The sequence below is a fragment of the Fusarium musae genome, chromosome 2 (assembly GCF_019915245.1).
Source record: "Fusarium musae strain F31 chromosome 2, whole genome shotgun sequence".
In the NCBI taxonomy this organism is placed as follows: domain Eukaryota; kingdom Fungi; phylum Ascomycota; class Sordariomycetes; order Hypocreales; family Nectriaceae; genus Fusarium; species Fusarium musae.
This window is the reverse complement of record NC_058388.1, coordinates 3,930,633-3,952,991: the sequence shown is the minus strand read 5'-3', so window position 1 is coordinate 3,952,991 and position 22,359 is coordinate 3,930,633. Positions and strand designations below refer to the sequence as shown.

At 48.0% G+C, this 22,359-nt stretch overlaps 8 protein-coding genes across 8 annotated transcripts; 2 read left to right on the top strand and 6 right to left on the bottom strand.

The window, feature by feature from the left end:
* Positions 1–480: 480 nt before the first annotated feature.
* J7337_003109 (uncharacterized protein) lies at positions 481–823 on the top strand (the record flags this gene model as incomplete). Its single annotated transcript, XM_044820827.1, has 3 exons — positions 481–483; positions 560–695; positions 759–823. 3 exons carry the CDS (start codon positions 481–483, stop codon positions 821–823), a joined length of 204 nt encoding a protein of 67 aa, XP_044685127.1.
* A 477-nt stretch (positions 824–1,300) lies between these two features.
* On the bottom strand, positions 1,301–2,469 carry J7337_003108 (uncharacterized protein; the record flags this gene model as incomplete). The annotated part of the gene is made up of 3 exons (XM_044820826.1): positions 1,301–1,981; positions 2,035–2,333; positions 2,412–2,469. The coding sequence occupies 3 exons, from the start codon at positions 2,467–2,469 to the stop codon at positions 1,301–1,303; spliced, it is 1,038 nt and encodes a 345-aa protein (XP_044685126.1).
* A 1,740-nt stretch (positions 2,470–4,209) lies between these two features.
* Positions 4,210–4,793, bottom strand: J7337_003107 (uncharacterized protein; the record flags this gene model as incomplete). Its single annotated transcript, XM_044820825.1, has 2 exons — positions 4,210–4,571; positions 4,625–4,793. The coding sequence occupies 2 exons, from the start codon at positions 4,791–4,793 to the stop codon at positions 4,210–4,212; spliced, it is 531 nt and encodes a 176-aa protein (XP_044685125.1).
* Positions 4,794–9,005: 4,212 nt separating this feature from the next.
* Positions 9,006–9,743, bottom strand: J7337_003106 (uncharacterized protein; the record flags this gene model as incomplete). The annotated part of the gene is made up of 1 exon (XM_044820824.1): positions 9,006–9,743. One exon carries the CDS (start codon positions 9,741–9,743, stop codon positions 9,006–9,008), a length of 738 nt encoding a protein of 245 aa, XP_044685124.1.
* Positions 9,744–10,163: 420 nt separating this feature from the next.
* On the top strand, positions 10,164–14,618 carry J7337_003105 (uncharacterized protein; the record flags this gene model as incomplete). The annotated part of the gene is made up of 4 exons (XM_044820823.1): positions 10,164–10,233; positions 10,287–13,481; positions 13,528–13,616; positions 13,740–14,618. 4 exons carry the CDS (start codon positions 10,164–10,166, stop codon positions 14,616–14,618), a joined length of 4,233 nt encoding a protein of 1,410 aa, XP_044685123.1.
* A 431-nt stretch (positions 14,619–15,049) lies between these two features.
* On the bottom strand, positions 15,050–15,954 carry J7337_003104 (uncharacterized protein; the record flags this gene model as incomplete). The annotated part of the gene is made up of 3 exons (XM_044820822.1): positions 15,050–15,338; positions 15,390–15,835; positions 15,892–15,954. 3 exons carry the CDS (start codon positions 15,952–15,954, stop codon positions 15,050–15,052), a joined length of 798 nt encoding a protein of 265 aa, XP_044685122.1.
* Positions 15,955–16,750: 796 nt separating this feature from the next.
* J7337_003103 (uncharacterized protein) lies at positions 16,751–17,573 on the bottom strand (the record flags this gene model as incomplete). The annotated part of the gene is made up of 2 exons (XM_044820821.1): positions 16,751–17,506; positions 17,559–17,573. The coding sequence occupies 2 exons, from the start codon at positions 17,571–17,573 to the stop codon at positions 16,751–16,753; spliced, it is 771 nt and encodes a 256-aa protein (XP_044685121.1).
* Positions 17,574–19,050: 1,477 nt separating this feature from the next.
* Positions 19,051–20,708, bottom strand: J7337_003102 (uncharacterized protein; the record flags this gene model as incomplete). The annotated part of the gene is made up of 2 exons (XM_044820820.1): positions 19,051–20,456; positions 20,513–20,708. 2 exons carry the CDS (start codon positions 20,706–20,708, stop codon positions 19,051–19,053), a joined length of 1,602 nt encoding a protein of 533 aa, XP_044685120.1.
* Between the last annotated feature and the right edge of the window lie 1,651 nt (positions 20,709–22,359).

Here is a 22,359-nt window from a genome sequence, read left to right as displayed (position 1 = left end):
GTACCACTGGGCTTGGTGGCTTGTTCGCATATGTTCTTTTAGAAACTCCTCTTAAGTATAGGTTTCTAGACGAAATCATAGGCCGTAGCCTCGTGAAAGTTGTTGAAATCATCGTGTTGGTACTTGTTGAACAGTTCAGACGCAAAGCAACATATCGATAAAGCTTCAAGTTCACCAGCCACATGTGGCGGTGAAGTGGGGGCGGGGCCGGTGGGGGAAGGAGACAGTCTTCACTCTAGGTAGGCTCCCCTGTCGCCTTCCCTTGTCTGTCTTTAAGGGGAAAGGAACACATGTCCCCAAAATTGTTAGTAGCCCATTTAAACTTCCCTTCCCTCACGAGCCCTTGAAATCTGTCCCTTAATACGATCTTAGTACTTTAACGCGACGAAGACCGCTTACAAGACTTGGAACCGTCAACAACTCAATTCTTCTGTATATTTCTTTCCAAACTTTTTGTTTCAGCTCTCAAGGCTCGACACCATGGTACGCCACAGCCTGGACCCTCCTACATAATCCAGTGTCGATCTCATGATGGAGCTAACATGATACTTCCTTGTAGGCGCAAACTCCCCAGCAGCGACGACGCAACGAGGCCTTTGCCAAGGGTAACGAAGCCAAGATGGGCAAGGCAGAGGGTCAGATCAAGAAGCGTGTCGAGAAGGTTCAGAAGTCTCCCATCTCCCTGTTCTGGATCTGTACGTATACATGAACCCCGATGGCTAGAGGAGCTGCGCTTTACTAACACTTTGCTACTGCAGCTATCCTTGGGTTCGTCATCTTTGGTGGCCTCGTCTTCGAGGGTATCTCCCGATTCTTCGGTTAAGCTTCCATCAGTTGAAGCTCTCTCCTATAACAACATAAACGCAAACAACAAACAACAACAATACCCCAACCAGACCTCGCTCTCAGCGATGGTACTGCAATTTTTCTTGATATCTGGGAGAGTAAGGGTCTGTGAACCATTTAAAAGCTATGGACAAGCACAGGGCACCAGTCCACCGTCCAAAGGAGCTGAAGGAGGGGAGGGTACATATAATTGTATCTCGCCATGGGAGAACCTGCATTGAATTCGCAGGAACTTGGCTTAAGGAGAATAGGCGCAATCTGGAATCAACATAAATCGACTTCTTCTCGATTAACAAAATAAAGGGGTTTATTTCTTTGCTTTTTATCTACCTGACGCCATGCCATGAACCGTGAATTAAAACAACATCCCTTTCTTTATATGGGGAGAGCTTGTGCCAAGCTTGCAGCTTCAAATGCGAATGCCAACAAGAAACATATACTGTGCGTCGAACAACTATGCACCAAGACCACGGCGCTTGCTGCCACCATCGTTCTTCATCTTCATACCAGCCTCGAACTGCTTCTGGATGTCGGCCTCGGCCTTGGTAGAGTCGGATGCGCCCTTGGTGTTGTGGGAGGCGGCGACGCTAGCACCAGCCTTCTTTCCACCCAAAAGTCGGAGGAACTTGGCCTGTCGAGCAGAGCCTCCCTCAAGATCATCGACTTGCCATTGTTCAGCCTGAGCTGCAGACTCGGGCTCCTTTTCCTTCTTGTCCTTGCCCTCAGCTCGCTTCCTCTTCTTTTCCGCCTTCTTGGCCTTCTTGTCAGATACCTTGGGCTCCTCAACCTCAGCCTCAGATTCGACAGCCTCTTCTTCTTCCTTCTCAGGCTCGATGAGCCTTACTTTCTTTCCCTTCTTACTCTTCTTGTCCTTCTTAGATTCCTTGGGCTCCTCTTCTACCTCGGGAGAGATATCGGCGGCGGAAACATGGCTTCGTTCGGAAGTGGCGTTGCTCAGTCGGCGGTGCTTCATCACGATCTCGTCGGCTGGGATGTTTGTAGGAATTTCGGTTGGCTGCTTGGCCACGGGAGCACCTCCCTCATCCTCAGATGAGCTATCGGAACCAGAATCTGAAGTCTCGGAATCAGAAGAGGTATCGTCGTCCTGCTCGGACTTGGACTCGTTGGCGGTTTTCTGGCACGGAGGATCAGTGTGTAGATAAACAATCATAGAATGGGTGGACTCACCTCTGCATCAAGAAGTGCTTGATACTGGGCAGCAGCTTTCTTGGCCTCGGCCAACAACAAGTTTGCCTTTTCCTGAAGCTTTTCGGCACGAAGCTTTAGCTTTTCCTTGCGCTTGGAAGCATTGACGGTTTTCTTGGCCACGGTCTTTAACTTTCGGGGCTTGCCACCAACGACCTCCTTGGGCTCAGCACTGATGGCACCGGCAGCCTTGACGGCTCGCTTCTCTGCCTTGGCGGAACGCTTCTTCTTGCGCTGCTCAAGCTTGGTTGACTTGTCTTGCTTGCGCTTGAGGTTCTTGTCTGTATGTCGCAAACGTTAGATGAGTTTCAGAGACTCGAATAAGGGGTTGAAGGAAGTAGCGGTTATCTAAGACTTACCCTTCTTGGACTTCACCTCAGCGTTGAGAGCAACACCGCCAGTTGTGGAGGACGACATGATGACGGTCTTGGAATGACAAAAAACAAATTGGGTATAGAGTTGAAAATAGAAGGACGATTAGAAGTTTCGATAAGCTCGTTACCGTTTGCTATAAATCAGTAAGAAAGTCAATCTCTCAATGTTCAAGGTTGAGTGGTGAATGGCGCAAAAGAAGAATCGACGATAGCTTCATGAAATGCGCAATGGCACTGGGTAGAATCACCACTTTTTCTGCCGAGCGGTGAGGAAAAGTTGACAGGGGACCAAGCGTTGAACTTGGGTGGGGCAGGAACTGTTTGTGCACATGCAACATGGAAGCAGGGGCATTGCGTTCCGTGCCTTTCCACTACTTGCGCAGGGTGGAGTGAAGAATTGCCTAAACAGGCAATCGCCGGTTTACACGCCAGCTTGCACGACTAAGCTCGAGTTCAGCATTGGGTAAACAAGAGCTTCGATAGAGTCACAGAAGTGGTTCAATGCGAGAGATGGAGTGACTTAGTTGGACCGTTGTGTTTGTGGGGTCAACTTTTGGCTTCAGAACATATTAATCAAGCTATGTCCTGGTGTATTACGCTCGTAGCATGTGTATTACCTTATTCTCAACATCTCACTCTCGAACAACGATATCTTCATATGAGGATTGGTATCTAAGAGTCTGGCTAATAAGTCAAGATCCGGATAGATAGGACTTCTTCGTCTCTCAAGAGATCATCATTAAACCTCCGTTTTGACTTTAAGCCAGCACATACCTACATCTCTCTTCTCGAATACAACTACTGAGCGAGCACATCTATGCTTACATGTTCCTCTCTCACACAACTAATACCAGAATTATCTTAAAAGGTAAACTATACATCGAATATTGCAGGTCTAGAGAACATTCTATTGAACGGGAGATAGATGAACTGGTTGGCGGTTACCAGATAATACACGCTGTAAACATTCGACACTGCTTGGTTTTCCAGAAGAGGCAAGGCTATATGGTTCAAATATCAACTGGAACTATTCGGAGTATGCAAGAAAATGATGGTCTATGTTTCAAGGTAATCGTGTTGGCTGGTAATAAACATGAACAGATAATGTTCATATCAGGCCACAACTTATGAAATGGGCAAGGTTGAAACAAGGCATATTTTAGCTCTCAGGGGTTGCTGCATATCTGAATTCGTATTACGGTACATGAATCGGAGGCCGCATTTTCGTATATAGGACTTCAGTACATAGATATACGATTAGGCCTTTAAATGTGATGGGAAGAAGCCATTCATTGGTCAACGCAACTCATATCACCCATATACCACTGTCAGCTTGTCCAACTCTCAAAGTTGATCATCGGGCAATTTATCATGCAACGAATTAGATCAAATATTGCCTTATTATGCAAAGTCATCCACCTTGCCGCCATCTTTAACGCCAACCAGTAGCAGAGTAGAGGAGTGCCCTAGGTATGGTAAAACATGATCTATGAATAGAAAGAGAGATCTTCTTTCCTCTCGTAATTAGTCCTTCACCCCTTGCCTTGCCTGACCGCTATAATCATTCCGTCCCGAGTCTCAGCCAAGACCAACTCCATGTGAGCGAGCGGGGTAATACCAAAACAAAAACTCCAGAAGAGGGTGTGTCATAAGTTATACAATTACATTAATCGTGATAAGTCCGTTCAATTCCTTCTATTCCCAAGTGCGAAAACCACTGTATCGATGTTAGTCGAGGGAACCGAGAGAACAGGGGTTGATCTTACAATAGCTTCTTCACAGCTCATTGACCAGCATTTGGGTCGTATAGGTAAGAATCATCGTAATACATCTCGTCTGCTCCACTGCTTTCACCGTAACTTGCTTGTGCCCATTGCGTGCCGTATGAGGGTGAAGCACTGTATGTTGCTGTAGCAAAGCTATCGTCTGCGCTGTGTGTTCCCCTTCTACTGCTGCTGTGTCGACTCTCGGCCTCCTGGCTACGACCGACAAAGTGGCCGATGTTCATGCTGCCCCAGGGAAGCCCTGAAGGGTCTGAATAGGAGTTGAAGTCGTTGGCAGAGGGAATGCGATAGCTGTTGCCAGCGTACTCCTGATTTCGAGAATCTCTCTCGGCTCTCTCCTTGTTTTCTCGAGCCTTTTCTCCTGGGGTAATTCTGTTAGCTACACGATTGCTCTTCAGAATTCTTGCTACCTACTGAACTTGCGTTGAGCAATACGGTTCTGAATTCTTCGTCTCTCTTCAGGATCTGTGATATCTGACCAGTCGACATCATCGACTGAACTCGACTTTGACTTTTTTGAGGAATGTGAAGATGAGCTGCCCCTATGGGAGCTGTGAGAGCTATGCTTTGAGCTTCCGCCCATTTTGCTCTTTTCAGAAGAGTGAGAATCTGATTTGGAAGAAGAAGCCTTCTTCTTGTCTTTGTGACTTGAGGATTGCGACCTTGTTTGACGTGTTGGTGCAAGTTTTGAAGGAGATTTGGAGCGTTTGCCGCTTGATCTCTCCTTTTCCTCTGTTTCTTGGTCAGGGGAAGCACTTTGAATGCGAATTTCTGGAGTTTGTAATTCCGATGGCGATTGATTCGGCAAGGACATCTACTCTCAGAGAGTCATCAAATTGGAGGCCTTGAAAAGATGGTATTGAGCTTGTTGACACAATAGGGGGGAACCATCTAAGTTGTAGGACTTTTATGCTGAGGCTGAGATGACAGAGGTGTAGTGTAGCAACGACAACTGAAACAAACAAACTACACCCTTGTACTAGAAGTCTGAGATTGATAACTAGGCAGACAGAATAGGGATGTCTTGAAGTCGGTTAGAGTTTAATTGTATTAGGATATGGTATGAACGAAACTCGAAAACGAGGGACGAAGCCACATACATGTAAGGCAACGACTTTTGAACCCTAGGACATGATAGGGTAGTACACTAGTACCTGAGGGACCCATGCGACAGCGGGATGATTGAATCGGCCAGGACCGGGGTATCTTGGACAGTGAGTGAGTGACTGTATCAAAGATGGAGGGAGGGTATGTAGAGATTCAACGGCGGAGCCGGGTAGGGCAGAATTGACGTATGGAGATTACGAGGAGGGCACGAGGCGGATGCGTCAGGAAGATGGTTTTTCGGGAAATTAAGCAATTGGAGGTGAGTCTTTACTACAGAGGCATTCGAGTCAAGAAGCGAATCCTGATAGGCGTTGCTCGCCATTCGCTTCGACTAAGAAGGATTCGCATCAGCCATGATATCCATAAGTGACCCATGCCTTAACGAAGTTGCAGGGGGCGGAGAGAACAGGCAAAGAACTAAAACGGCACAGACTGGATAAAAAACATGCACTAAACAACCTTGTTAAGGTACACCACCAAATGCGTGGAATGGCGTGTAAGACGAAACCCCAAGTCCAAGGGTGTGCGTCAACACGGCAGCCTCTTTTCAAGCGATATCAGATCCGAAATCATTTCTTGTTCATGACTGAGGCCTCTCCAGGTCGCGTGGTGCACCAACATACGTATTCTCACAGATATTCAAGGGAGAGACTGTACGTAAGGTACATGCAAGCAAGCTACCTTGGTATCTTGGACCCATGACGGCGAAGGAGTCATACTCTGGAAACCTTGTAATCACCGACTTACAAACGTCCCCCCCATGGGCCTAATCTCAAAGTAATACCTACCTACTGTACATCCATACCTTAGGCTACTGCACTTCAGGTCGAGTGCCGTACAGTAACACGTATGCGCCCACGTACAGTGACGACGTCACAGCTGAGAGATCGAAATACCTACTCTTTAAAGATATGGTTGAGTTTCGTGTAATTAAACGAATGTACCTCTTGCACGCGTCTCCTCTGTAAGCCCCCTGCAAACGTGCATTCGCAACAAGTCACGCTAAATGGTTCGAGACAGTGTAAGTTGGACAAGACCAATGGAACACTGACGTTGTGTGAAAAGCCGCGTTGCTAAGCCACCTGTCGTCGCCCTGAACCTGAGAAGGGAAGGGGAACAAAACGGTGAATGCGAGATATACGACGGTCGGGGAGTAGGGCCTTGGGGCCACGAGGTAATGAAAAATAGTGGGACGTGCTAAAAAGGGCCTTGTAAGGCAGATGTACCTATTCTTTGACGATAATACGTATTCATCAGTGGATAGGTATTGTACATACATCATGACTGTGATGTAATATTCAACGTCTTCAACCAAGTCTATAGGAAGATAGAGGCATTTAATCGGATTTTCTAGGAAACAGAAAAGGCTCATCACGGATAATCTAGTCACAAGATACACCCTGCGATTCCGACCCGACATCCCCGGGTCTTGCGTGCCGGATAATCATAGACAGGGATCCGGAAGAGTCATCGCCATTGCAACTACGGATATCTTAGCTGGAGCCAAATTTCATTAGGGACGGGCCCGAGAACTTGGACACGTTTTACTGTAGCTGAGGTCATTTTACGGATACTGTACTGCACTGACCCAGCAAGTATCTCAGTGACACATACCACACCATATGTTATGCTTGAGCGTTATGTACGTTTTAAGCTCCCTCCCGTCTCAACTACCAGGATCTTTTCTCCAAAAAGGGCTGCCTTGCGTAGCAAAGTCGTTGCCTCAAGGCTTCCACATCATGGCCTGTCTTGGACGTACGTATGTCTATACATGGATGAGATATGAGGACACGTTTTAGTATCATCACGATCAAGTTGGTTCATCAGCCCTATGAACACGCACTCGCACAACATCCCTCAATGGGATCGTGGAGGGTCAATTCATGCATCGCCGAACCAAGCAGTCGGTGAGAATAGGGATGAGATGAGCAAAGTTATGCTACCCATCTTGTCTCGAGACCACAAAATAATCGCAACGAGGTCAAGGTGGCTACGAGAAAACCCTCACGCTAGGTACATATATGTCTCTCAAAAGGCGCGCGTGATTTCTGAAGCCCAAGTCGATCTGCCGTCGCTAGGAAATTCCAGGAACCAGAAACTTCATGATTATCAATCACGAGCCTCAGCTCGTCAGGGCTGCACTGCACTGTATCCGCGATACCGGATGATCGACGCTGTACAGTATCCCGTGCTTGGAGCCCAGAACAACCTTAGCAGAAGCCAATTCTAGGCAGCCTCTGCAATGTTACATCTCCCTGTGAAATTTAATGCCCCGGAGGTGGTTACGAACCCGTCCTCATTCGTCATAATTCGCTCTTGGCAGCCCATAAAGAACATGCCAAACAAAAGGTCCCTTGTTGATCAAGCGGCGGTAGCTGAAACTCTAACACCGACAGTTGGGGGCCACCCTCTGACGATTCATTTGCTGATCAATTAGGCGAATGCGAGATACTCGCCAATCTGCACGGACGTTGACTATCGTGAATTTCTTCATAGCAAGGATCAAGTAACGAGCAATGAATTGATCCAAAAGTTATGAGAGTGCTTCTCAGCATTGCGATTGCATGAGACAAGATTTCCATCAACGTATAAGTCACAACCAGAAGAACCCCCACCCAGTCAGGAATACGATATCAAATAACAAGTATTATTGCACATACAGCCAGCCATCTCCATTTCTTAGTCATGTGCGGAGGTGGCATTTTCTATCACATCGTGAAAGTGGCTGCATATGAACCACCATCTTCAGGTCAACAAACATGAATCCAGTCAACTAGTCAGAGAACAACCATGAGAAAGCCCACCATACAGGTTCCGTTATGCTTTTAGCAATAGTCGGAAGTGAGGGCATCCGATATGCAGTTATATTTAACCCACCCCTCAATGCTTGTTGTTACAGCACTTGGGAGGCATCAAGTACAAGACACGGGTAGGGTACCCAGCTTCACTACCTCGAGACCATCAGTCAATCGAAGAAGAAGCTTAAAATAAAGAATCAACATGATCTCCGCACAGCATGCTTCTTTTGTCAGGTGAATCACACAGTAGGCAGAGCAGGGGATTGGGTTTGTATTAATGGGCAGTGCAGCATCAACACCATCCATAACATGTTCAAATATAGAATTTCAAATCTGCAGAGATTCAGTCATTGTAAATTATGTGCCATGTGAGCGTTCTGGTGGTGTCAAGAGTGCACGGCACAGTTGCATTACTTTAGCATAGCCTACTGTTCTTTGGAGTTTTGACAATAAGACTTTCACGAATTGATGGCACCCCACTACAGGAATTCGCGAGAGACTTCAAGTGACGTTGAAATAAGCTCCAAATTTGCCGAAAATAAGATCCGGGATTTACGTCAAGAATACCTTCTCTTCTGCCTGCCAAGAGGTAGAAAATACACCAGGCAGCAAGGCGTTGGTTCTGATACAATGCCTCAGGATGATATCTTCATAATCGCTGACATAATGTTCACACAGCCTCTCCAAACGAACATGGCGAACCGATATACCAGTTGGGTACGAGACAGGCTTGATAATATGCTACCAAGTCTTTTTCGAACATCAAAAAATACCCGAGAACAGCACTTGAGTGAAACATGCTTTTGCTCAGCCATCCATAAGCCCCAGTCATATCTGCTAAAACTACAGTTGTAAATGTACATGTTGTGTTTTTGTCTTTTACACAACTATTACATATTGGCCAGCATCTCGGCCTCACGCTCAGCTCTTCGCTCTGCCGACCTCTTCTTGAATCGGACCTCAGCCCTTCTGCGCTCACCACCATCGATCTTGCGACCCTGGCGGTCCTCCCACATGCCTTCCGTAACCTTCACAATAGCCCCCGACGTTCCAGAGATGGGTTGGGCAAAGGGTCCAGCAATCGTCTCGTGACCAACGACTCGATATCCGTTTGGTCGGACCAGATATGAGCCAGTGTCCTTTTCGCCCGCAGACTTCTTTGTAGCCTTTTGAGGAACCTTTTGATCAGGTGTAAAATCGTGGGGCACATTGACAACCCATTTCGTATCGCTGAGGGCTGAAGGAGGCGGTGTTGCGACCTTCAAGAGAGCCTGTCCATCCTTGACATATTCAAAGTCTCCCCCGGGGCCCAACGAACCCTTTCTATATCGTTGCATCCAATGCAAAAGGTACCTCCGGTTTCGGGGTGGTTCGATGCCCAATTCCTTGAGTTCTGGCGAGGTGAGGGAGAAGAGAGCGTTCCATGAGGGGAACTTGTTGGCGTACTTGTTGAGGCCACGGCCGATCAGGGTGAGGAAGGTTGGCACATCGGGAACGAATGGTCGGGGTTTGGGGATCGGGTGCGCAGGTCGTGTCTTGTGAAGTTGTCGGATCTGTCCTGTCCTTGAAAAGGCACTGCCGCTCTGCAGAAGCAGGCCAAATGTTGACCTGAGCCGTTCGCCCTTCATTTTTCTAGTAACTTGTGTTAGAGAACATGGTTGACAGTATCAACTTCGTAACATAAACTTACGCTGCTCAATGGGTCGGATGACACAAGTTCAGCCCGCTGCCTCAATCAACGAAGTCTCACAAGCCGAACGTTGATCTCGAAATTTGACGATGGGTCTTCGTTATGTCAGCAAGGCTGTGTCTGTGGCTAATGCTTCTCCAAACTGTGGCGCTGATCCCTGCTTATCCATTGTGCTCCACTTATATCCGACTAGGCTGATATCCCACCTCGAATGCCTACATGCTCTCCTCCTACCTTCTTCTCTCCTACATACTCGATTTCATGTTGAGTCATCTATAATATTTCGCGACCTCAAGCTTGGGGCATCTCCATCTACCAAAAATCAGTGGTAAATGATAACAAACGTATAATATCAACCATGGGCCGCTGCAAGGCCACCGCCCGGCGTCCTCGTCCCGATGCGCCTCACTTACACATCAGACTTGATGGTGAGTTAGCCATCAGGGCTTTTATCCATTCACGCTCACATCTTTGACTTCAGATTTGATGCCAACATCATTCGTTGAAGGGCTTATTAGTCTCATGAGTTCCGAAAATGAAACCCCAGATCAACCATCATCGTCCCAGGAGAATGGGCCACCTACAAAGCGTCGTAAGACCGAGTCTTCATTAGCCTTGAATGCTATACCTATCGCAAAGAAAAGAATTACTATTTCTCGCCCTTGCGCAGGGACCTCTTCCAAAAGCCAATCATTTGTTTGTAAGAGCGTTGATCGCTACATAAACATTCGTTTTATGGACAATCGACTTCGCATGAAGCCGCGGAAGGATTGCACATTGTTGGATGTTGCGGTCAGGCTAAGACGAGCGGAAGAAGATGACCAGATGAAGATTGCTTGCGTCTTGGATAGCATCTCCCAGCGAGCGTCACAGCCGAATGCGCTATGGAGCACATTCGACTTGGAACTTGAGTGGCAAGGAAAGCAGGTTGAGATGACTTTCTGTCGCAATTTCTACTGGAATGAATCTCCATCTCCGCACTCTCAATACAGATCGTCAACAGATCGCAGCAGCAGTCAGCCATTCATTGACTTGCTACTGCGTGGCTCGATCTCGACAGGCACATCTAATTGGACTTCAACTTGGTCTCCCATGGACTTTTACGAAGCGGCTTTTGTCCCTCAAAAGGACGAGAAAACACCTGAAACTATTCAAGTCGATGCTTTGGAATCGACATTATTCCCATACCAAAAGCGCACACTGCAGTGGTTACTGCAACGTGAAGGAGTGCAGTGGTCGGCAGATATGCGACGCATCATCCCATACGTACCTGAAAATCAGGATAGCGTATACGACTTCAAGAAAATGACGGATGTGGCCGGGAATGAGTACTACTTGAGCGAATTACTCCATACGGTGACAAGAGATATTTCGCTATTCCGACAAGCTGAGGCTTCCGTCAAGGGCGGCATTCTGGCAGAAGAGATGGGCCTTGGTAAAACCCTGGAGATACTCGGCTTGATCTTGCTTCACCAGCGATCTCGACCCTTGATTCAAAGTGATTATGAGTCCCAGGCCAAACTGACGCCGAGTGGTGCTACGTTGATCGTGACACCCCCATCGTTGAAAGAGCAATGGGCGTCCGAAATTGCACGTCATGCACCGAGCTTAAGTGTCAAAGTTTATGAGGGTCGGAAAAGGATATCGGAAGCGGACGAGCAACAGGCCACAGATGAACTTGCTGGCCATGATATCATTCTCGCAACATATCCGGTACTGTCCTCTGAGCTTCACTTCACGACGGTACCTCCAGAGCGTTCACGGCGGCACGCAAGAGTTTATGATCGACCCAGTTCCCCCCTCGTGCAAATCTCGTGGTGGAGGATATGCCTTGACGAAGCTCAGATGATTGAAAGTGGCTATAGCCAGGCCGCGAAAGTGGCTCGTGTTCTTCCTCGGATAAATGCGTGGGGTATCACAGGAACTCCGGTGAAGAATGACGTTGAGGATCTTCAGGGCTTGCTCCTTTTCCTCCGGTACGAGCCCTATTGTTCTGTGAACCAGATATGGCAAGATCTGATCCGTCATCACAAATCCGTCTTCCAGCGCCTATTCAACAGAATCGCTCTTCGGCACACAAAGTCAATGGTTAGAGACGAGTTGGTTCTGCCATCCCAGAAACGCTTTGTCATCAGTATGCCCTTTACTGCCGTTGAAGAACAGCACTACCAGTCCCTTTATCGAGAAATGGCGGAAGCATGTGGGCTGAGCCTCGAAGGAGCGCCAATTGTGGATGACTGGAAGCCCGGGGATCATGAAGAAGACATGAGAACTTGGCTGGTTCGACTCAGGCAGACTGCGCTGCATCCTGAAGTTGCAGGTTATAACCGCCGAACTCTCGGCAACAGCAAAAATCGGCCCATGAGGACCGTTGACGAGGTTTTAGATGCTATGCTAGAGCAAAGCGAGAGCGCGATTCGATCAGATGAGAGAGCCTATCTATCTAGTAAACTGACACGAGGTCAACTATACGAAAACAGCCCCCGAGTAAAGGAGGCACTGGAAATATGGTTGTCAGTACGAGACGAAGCTCAAAAACTAGTTTCCAAAGCCCGTGATGAGCTCAAATCCTTGGCTGTGTCAAGAATTAGGCCCACCAGTCACGAGGACTCTGATATCGATGATGATTCTGAAGTTGAGGAGAAAGGCCAACTGTTTGAGAGTCGGCGGAGGCTTCGTGGAGCATTAGAGATGTACCACAGGGCCGTCTTCTTTTGCGCGAATGCATATTTCCAGATCCGCGAAAATCCAGAAATGACTGAGCCCGAATCCGAGGAATTCTCACGTATTCAGAAGTTGGAAGATGAGCACTACGAGGAAGCAAAGGCTATTCGAAGGGAAATCCTACAAGAGCCTCACCACAAAGCAACCCGCCTAATGGCGAAGGTGGCACAGAAAGCATCCGAACAATCCTTTGTTGAGATTCCGGAGCTCACAGTTGATGAGGAACGAGGTATCGAGAGCGGTCGCATCGTCGATGATCTAGAAGCATTGTACAACGAACTGAATGACCAAGCAAATGTCATTGATGAATGGAGGGAACGCCTCGTCGGGCTGGTTCTGAAGCCTTTGGTTGATGAGGAGGACGATGCCGAAACCACTGGAGATGAATACGGCGAGTCAGCCAAGATTCAGGATGAACTCATGGTTTATGTTCAAGCTCTTCGAGCTATCATTGCTGACCGACAGGATGCTTTGACTGGACAGACTAACGAACTGATCAAGCACGAAACACAAACGTCACTGAGACTCGCAGCCAACGAAGAAGGGCCTGCTCCCGAAAAACTCATTGAGCTTCTTGCATTACGAGATCAAATCAAGCCACGATCAACATCGATGCGGAAAGCTATCAGCGAGTTTCGAGGCTTGACATCAAAGTTGGCAAGGGATACCACACGAAGCATCCTAGAAGGTAGAATTGCAGATCGACAGCTCAAAGCAACGCAAGCAATTTTGAACACACAGAGCAAGCTTACTGCTGCTCTCGAGGCCGAGGTCGACAAGTTCAAGAACATCATGAACCTTCGCCTGGAGTATTATCGCCAATTGCAAGTAGTCTCTGACAGTGTCCTCCCCCACGAGGAACCTGTCACCGAAGAACTCATGACGAGGATGAAGACGACTGAGGAAAATATGCGGCAAAGGCTGTCTGCAGCAGAAGCCAAACACAGGTACCGTGAGTAATACCCAACTTATCATTTGACCCCAAACTGACTTTCCAGTCCTTCACCTCAAGGAAGCCGGAAACAAGTCTAATGAGCCGCGAATGTGCGTTATCTGCCAGACCAACTTCACCATTGGTGTGCTCACGGTTTGTGGACATCAGTTTTGCAAGGAATGTATGATGTTGTGGTTTAAAGCTCACCACAATTGCCCGGTGTGTAAGAGAAAGTTGAAGTCAACCAACTTGCACGATATTACTATCAATCCTCAGCAACTGAAAGTGCATAGCGATGATCCAAGCCAAGCTCAAGATGGTACGGAGAATAGCCTTGAAGAAAGACAAACCGGCTCGCCAAAGAAAACCGGGATCTACTCCGAATTCAACTCGGACAAGCTGGCTGAGATACAGAAAATCGAGCTGGACGGCCCTTCGTTCACCACGAAAGTTGATACGCTTGTGAAACATTTGATGTGGCTACGAGAGTCTGACCCTGGCGCAAAGTCAATTGTATTCTCGCAATACAAAGGATTTCTGGGGATTTTGCGTAACGCTTTTTCAAGATTTAGGATCGGCTATGCCTCCATTGACGATCCCGATGGCATCAAACGGTTTAAGGAGGACGCCTCAGTCGAGTGTTTTCTTCTTCATGCCAGGGCGCATTCCAGTGGCCTGAATCTGGTCAATGCAAGCCATGTTTTTCTCTGTGAACCTCTTCTCAACACCGCGCTCGAGCTCCAGGCAATTGCACGTGTGGACCGGATTGGTCAAATGCACGAAACAACTGTATGGCTCTACCTTGTGTCAGGGACAGTCGAGGAGTCGATTTACAATCTTTCGGTCCAGCGGCGAATGGAGCATATGGGCCGTGTCAATAAGGGCAAGTCAAAGGAGTCGACACCCGAACTTCTCGACGTGAATATTGAGGCAGCAAACACTCTAGAACTTGAGCAAGCCTCACTTTCACGGTTGATGAGTAAGGATAAATCGGCGGGTGAGAACGTGGGAAATAATGACTTATGGGAATGTTTGTTTGGGCACGTTGCTCGCAAAGACGCAGGGCCCGAAAAGGATATCAGGCTTCAGGAAAAGGCTGTCATGGGCTACTTGGCAGCAGAGGCAGCCGAAGAGAGAATGGACAGGAACGATTAGATACCGGGATCATGACATGGCGGAATGGATTTGGCGCAAGGGTGAGCATTCACGACAAGCCTCTACATACGACGCAAGGACTGGTAACCATGAAATCTCATTTGTGGTTTAGATCATGGGTTTCATGATGAATGCGACAGCAATGCTTACCATAGTACAGAGAGATCATGGATCATGTCTCGTAATAACGTGTGGGAAAAGCATGCCATTTTCTCAATGCCCGTTTTGATACATATAATATACAACAGATACTTATGGCTCATGGTGTCCCTTAATCCATTGCCATGTGACGAGTTTGATCAATTCTCATGATACCCAACCCCTAGTCTACCCAGGCATATACGCCATGACCCTTGAAACTCAGACATGGCTTCGTCACAAAATACAGTGCGCACGTGCGCAATACGTCGAAAAGAAGACATCTCACTTCCTTAATCGACTCGCTTGGTCTTGGCGCTGGCGCCGGACTTGACGCGACGGGCGACGGGGCGGTTGATGTGGTGGTCAGGGATCCAGCTCTCGTCGTAGTCCTTTCCAGAGGCAACGGCGACGGGGGTAGACTCGGAGCCGGAGAGAGGCTCAGCAACATCGATGGTCTTCTTGGCCTTCTTGTTGGTACGGGGGCGCTTGGCCTGGGGGAAGAGAGCCTCGATCCAGGTCTTGTAGACGAAGTAGAGGGTACCGGCGAAAGCAGCAGAGAGGAAGAGGTAGAGGAAGATACTGCAAATGCTGTTAGCTTGCAATTGGTTGGGGCGTTAGGGGAGTGCATACATCTGGGGGTCAAGGAAGCTGGTGGGAGCCTCGACGATGGAAGCGGGACCGTTGTGAACCAAGACCTGGTGGAGGTTGCCAGTCGAATCAGTGACGACAGCGGAGAGCTCAACGCGGACCTCCTGGGGCTGCATGTCCTGGGCGAAAGAGAAAGGAAGCTCCTTCTTCTCGCCGGCAGGAACCTCAATGTTGTACTGAACAGAGGTCAAGTTGCGCACGATGCTGGCGTAACGGGGGCTGTCCTCGGGAAGCTCCTTCATGGTGTTGAGAGAGCCAGCGACGAAGGCGACATTGATAGCATTGGCATCCTTGTTGTTGATCTCTATGACAGCCTTGGTAGGGCGACCGTTGACGAGCTTGACACCGAGGATATCAGCTTCGGGGAAAGTAGCCTTGATATCAGCCTTGAGGGGGGCCTTGGGAGCGGCATTGGCTTCAGGAGCGTCCTTCATTGGATGTTAGCATCGAGGTAGAGGAGATGAAGCTGTCGCGCGACACGAACCTGAGCAACAGCGCCAAAGACCTGAGCAGCCACGAGGGCGAGCAAAGAAGCCTTGAAGAACATGACGACGAGAAGATGAGGGGAACCTATAGAGAAGACACCGATGGAGAAGATTTGGGGGGAGGGAGATGAAGAGAAAAAGAGAAGAAGAAGAAGAAGAAGAAGAAGAGGCTGGTGGAGATGATGGAATATGGGGGGAAACAAGTTGGGCAGTGGGTGACAAGACAATCTGGCCTCTGGAGGCAAATGGAGGCGAATGGAGCAAGGGGCCTGGGGAGGGGTGCTGTTGTGGAGAATCAATTGAGATCCATTGGTTCGAGACTCGAGGTTTTAGGGGATTATAGTGGGGTAGGACGCTGAAGCTGGAGCTGTTTTAGGGGTTTAGTGGCTGTTATGGGAGCTGGAGCTATGAGCTTGGACCAATGAATGGCGTTATTGGATCTGGAGCTGCGCCGTTTTGAATTGAGCTTGTCACTCAGTCTTGTTACCAATGTTGAAACCAATTCTGACATCAATCATCATGTTACATGGCGATAATCAGCTGATTGACTTCGCGAGAGATCGGTAATCGGTGACGAGTGGAGTCTTCCGGTGTCTTCGCCGGTCGGGCTGCCGTGTGATTCGGCCCCGCTCCGGGTCGTTATCAGATATCGTTGACTTCAAGGGTATTTCATCAGTCAGGCAAGTATAAGCCAAGTAGCTAAATTATCTTGATTGTATGGAAATTATGACTAAAATGAACACGCTATGAGGATATGCTACTCTTGATCTTTCGGACGCTCTGAAATATGCAAGTCTATAGTCGTGGCTATGCCAGTTTATGTGCATATGTATGTACTAATAAGCCCATTTCAGCATTCTAGACTGGTGAATCCTTGGTCTTTTCGGTCTTTTCGGTCTTTTCGGTCTTTTCGGTCTCTTCAACTTCTTTCGCTTTCTTCTCCCACGCTTCTAGCGGTGGAGGTTGGAACAGCTGGCCGTTCAGACTCGCCTTGATAGTCCCACACGCCACCATAACCCACAACAAGAACTCGGCAACAGAGAATATTGTTCCCAGCACTTTGAAGAACTTCGACGGAAGCTCCTGAGCAAGCGTCGTGGTCGCAACTGTAAACACCCCAAGAGGGAAAGTAAAAGCCCACCAAGTGAGGTTAAAGGTGATTCGACGTCTGATGATTGTGGCGAGAGCAAAGAAGAGCCACACAACAGCGAACCCCCATAAGATGAGAGCAGTGAGAATGCCAGTCAGGTAGAAGAATTGACCCGCGATGGGAGCCTTGGGGATGAAGTCGTTTCTTGCAAAGAGTTTGAGAGAGACTTGGCCGAGGAGTTGGATTGCTGCTGCGCCCATACCAAGAGGGCCAATGGCGATGAACGATGCGACAGCAACTTGGCCAGGGAGGATGTCGTGAATCATAAGACGATGGTAGTACATGGCGAGAATGACGATCGCCATTGGTACACTAGTTCCCCAGAGGATATAGCTTGTAATGACGGTCCATATGGCGTGTTGGTCGTTGGGAAGAACATTGGCTACGATGGCTCCAGATGTGGAGGCAACGATATCGGCAATGACGGGGAAGAGCCACGAAGGGTTTGCTTGGTCTAGTGTGATCTTTGAAGTGTGAGTATTGATACATCAGTGCTGCAATTGGTAATTGACTTACACCCTCTGTTCGCATGATACAATGCGGTATGTAAAGACTACAAGCAGTGGCCATGACAACATCTACCCACCAAAGAGCCCATGCAAAATTGGCAGCCCAATCGCCCCAGGCTGGGACACACACAAAGACTATCATGTTGATAATGGTAGCGAAGCCAACTGGTATGGTTCCTTTGACAATTGTTAGCTTGAATTGAGGGCAATCGATCACATCAGGACGAAACACGCACCTAGAAATACAGCCTGCGCTGGATGTCGTAATGCTGAATACCATATACCTTTAAAATACGTATATCTGATAATAGATATACAGCTAAACAGAGTGAACAACACTATGTTTAGACAGAATATTATACAAGACACGTAGAATAGCCATCGCCCATGGTAGGGCAGGTTATGAAGTAGAACAGACGTGATTCCAGTGCCCATTGTCATTGTGAACCACGAGGGAGTGAAATTAACGACAATTCGACGCCATCCTCTTCGATCCTCTCGATATTTATCGTGCTTGAGTTCTTCTGGATTCGTTGGTGCCGCGGGTACTGCTATGTCAGAACCTGGGTAAGTGACCTTGCTAGAGTCTAGGTCTGGTAGATGATCTGAGGGCGTTGGTATGGAACTCATGGGGAGCAAACAAACTAAAAATATCTTGGCAGCCAGTATAAGCCATAGAACAGAAGAAAGGACACTTTTGTTAAATAGAGTGAAAAGTACTAGTAATTGATCAGAGTTGGAAGACAACGTGACGTCGCGGAATCGGCATCTCGGCCAATGCCAAATTTCGACCCACGACTCGTCGTCATGTTTTTCTTCCCCTACCAAGCAAGGCCAGTCAACTAACGTTAACTAACTCATGCCATTGCCACGGAGTGGACGCACTCTCTTTATAGGATTCCCGCGGAGACGTCTGGACTCGTTTAATGCCTAGTCCACAACCGTATGATGCTCAATTGGGGTTGTCTTTGCTGAGCATAACCTCTTTCTGAAGGCCCTTGGTTGCTCGACCTATAGCGTGTCGTACCTGTTAGTCATAGGAACTCAAACGTCAGTTCATGGGTCCAAGGCGAAACATCCAGATGACTATACTGTTGCATTGGTACTTCAAAACTCGAGACTATCATCGTATGGACATAGAGTGAATAGTATGTTTTTGGTCCTTTTTTATATAGTCTTCGGCAGTATTTTGTTGTTGCATCGGAGAATTAGATCCCTGGGTACGTCAGAGCAAGCCACCTCCGCAAACCACTGTATCTCTACTAACAGCCATTGCCGTACCAATTGAACTCTAATTGAATCGGAAGTTGTTCTCGTAATTCAATATCTCATCTTATTTTCTATATCCCGAAGCGCCTTGATCATGTCCCTTTGCGAACGTCGCTTATATCCTCGCCCATTTTCCGTATTCTGGCTCGCTTCAAAAGTTGGCATAAACCCCATAACAAAACACCAACTCAAAAGTAAAAGTAAAACGACATGATATGATCTCTCATCGATCAGAAACCATGTCCTCCAATGTGACTGTTATACTTGGGCGTCACATAGCCAGGCATGGAATCCCTCTCCTCCACCGCCAGATGGGCACCTGCGATGCGCAGCAATTGCGCACAAGGCTCCTGGCCTGACTTGACAGCGACAAACAAAGGCGAGTGATTGGCCTTGTTACGCTCGTGAACGCTGGCGCCCCGCTGGAGCAACTCGAGGAGGATCTCGGTTCTACCGGCCACCGCTGCGAGATGCACCGCTGTGTTTCCTGCGTAGTCTGACTGCTTGAGGAGTTGAGCACCTTCGCCCTGCAGCAATTCCTTGACGAGTCCCAATTCGCCATTTTCAATCGCGTATCCGAGCGCCGAGAATGCGGTTTCGCTTGGCGTAAGATGGGATGCGGCAAAGTCGAGTGAGCCTGAGGGGTGGGAGAAGCTTTGGTGGGCGATCTCTGTCATCTCACCACGCAGCGACCGGGAGAGCTTCTCCTGGATTTCCTTTACGGAGAGGTCTGGTTGAGCGAGTAGATAGGAGACTTTGGTGAGCGCCGCCTCAGCTGTTAGGTCGAGTCCAAAGATGACACCAGCTCGGCCGAGGACAGTGCCTGGAGCATAAACGGGAGATACAAAGCCATTGACACATTGACTGACATTCACAACGACAATGCCACGCTCAACAGCCGCCTTGATGATCTGCGTAAGACGACCCTCAGCACCGCCAGGGATGTTACCCATGCCGAATGTCTCAAGAATAAGACCACGGATATCGGGCAAGTGAAGCACGGCGTCGATCATCTCGGGCTTGATGCCAGGAAACACGCGTAAACAGGCAACGTGAGTAGTGTCAAGACCCTTTGTGACATGAAACTTGGCAATCGATGTCGGTCGTAGAACAAGGGGCCAGTTAACGCTGATGCCGAGGCCATTGACCTTGGCGATGGGCTCGCAGTTGGGACTGGCAAAAGCCTCGAATTCTGTTGCTGAGACCTTTGCGCTGCGGTTTCCACGGTAGAGGCGGTGATGGAAGAACAGGCAGACTTCGGGAATGGTGAATGTGCCGGCGATGATGAGGGATCCCAATAGGTTGTCAACACCGTCGGATTGAAGTGCAAAGATGGGCGCCTGGGAGCCAGTGAGAATCACGGGCTTGCCCAGGTTCTCCATCATGAAGGAGAGGGCAGAGGCCGTGTAAGCCAGAGAGTCTGTTCCGTGAAGGATGACAAACCCGTCAAACAGATGATAGTTCTCTTGAACACAGGAGGCCATGGCATCCCAATCATGGGCGGAGATAGAGCTAGAGTCTAGCAGTGGGTTGAACTCGATGATACCATAGCGGACATGGCGATTGTATGCTGTAGCAGGAGTGCGAAGACTATCAATCTGGATCTTTTCTCCATCACGAACTGCTGGGAGGGTATCTGGATGTCTGTCAGTGTGCTCCATTCAGGGTGTTTTTTTTCTCTCTTTCTCATACCTGGGTTTGAAAAGTCATTGAATGACGGACGAGGGGCCATAGCATTCTCCAAGAAGTTGTCTGTTGGCTGAAGACCATCAGGGCCCTGCTGCATACAAATTGTCCCTCCTGTACCTATTATAAGGACCCGAGACTCTGGGTAATTGGCCTCGGGAGCCTTCAAGGCAGGAGAGCCATGAGAGCCTGTCTCACTCATATTGGCCTAACGGATGAAAAGATTTAGGTAACTTGGTATAAATTTAGGATGAGTTTAGGATACCTTTTATGGAGTTTATTTTGTCACTCTAAACTTAGGTCTCGTTTTGGTATCAGTGATAGATAAGAGCTGATGGGAGGATAAGATAGCGACTCAGTCAGCGCATCGACGATTGAACTCTGAATAGAACTGTTGTTTCGAATAGAGACGAAGAAGAAGAATCAAGATGAGGAGAAGTGAAAATTTATCTACGGCACGCGCAACGTTAATAAGTAGGTACCTTGGAAACTAAACCTTGTGGACAAAGAAGCCATCAAGTGGATCCTCTCGAGGTTATGAAGGGGTAACAGAAACTCGATATCTCGCGGGCACTGGCGAGTAAGAGGCGATGATGTTTGGTGTATGCGGTAGCCCACGGAGACTAAGCATTAAAGAGGAAAACTATTGGTGTGAAATCAAGGTCTGGAGTTGCACTGCTTGGCTGTCCTAAGCATTTTAAATACTGAATTGGTTAATGAGGAAAATGAGATGTCGTATCTTTGGTCTGGTGTTGATGATCAGTAACAAGTGGCAGGTGATCAAGAGGATATTTTTACGGTGAAGAGAGAGATTAGTCCAGTCAGAGCAGATTGATATTTATTGAGCATACCTAAAGACTGAATACATGAATGACCTCAATAATAGTCCAGATATCCATCTCATCTTTTACCCCAGAGTTTAAGATCTCCAAGACGCGGGGAGGATGAATAATAATTACAAGCACTGCCCATTTACTGACTGGACGTGCGTGGGTTAGATAAGGTATTGGCTCCCTGCATTTTTCGACAAGTCTTCTATTGGCAAAGGCTAGAACAATGTGGATTCTCTAAGGTTCTATTTTGATGCCTCACAGCCAGCCGGGCAGCGCCAGCAAATAGAGTGACCTCCGATTACGGGGCCCTATAATAATACGGTAGCTTCGCAGTGAATTCAATCAAGGATACTAACTTTAATAAATTAATGATATTCCCAAGATCTTCAAGAGACCAGGGCTACCATTCAATAATGTTGAACGAAACTTTCCGTGATATCCATGCTTTTCATATTAACATGGATAGCGCACTTTCACATGCCCAAACACCGCCAATACAGGATGCTTCAGCCATGATATCAGGTAAACGGGTTTTCGATATCAAATACAGCCATGGCTTTAGTTTGATTATGTAATGAAGTACTTATGGCCAATTCAAATACAGACTAAGTATGACGTACGCCCCAAGATCACAATCATTTTCTTGCTCCAAGACAATCGCTAAAAAAGTGAGAGAATCTCAACAATGACGAACAATCATGAACCCAGATGATAAGATAAAATGGATCCAGCAAACGCAAACGCAAGGGTCTGCAGGTACGTACCCCTGAAGCACCCATCCCTTCTCCTACCGCTAAGCCTCTTCCGAGCATTCTGCCACGTTCTCGGCTTGACCGCCCTCGTGCGTCTCTCTAAACTCTCGTCTTGGCCTTATTGAAAGTGCATTGACAATCAAGAACAATCAACCAACAAAAACATCTATAATAGAAAACCCCGCTCACTCTCATTTTCCAAATACCAGCGCCGACTCCTCGACTCCTTCTCATACATCAACCCCAAAGCGACAATCGTTATTACAGC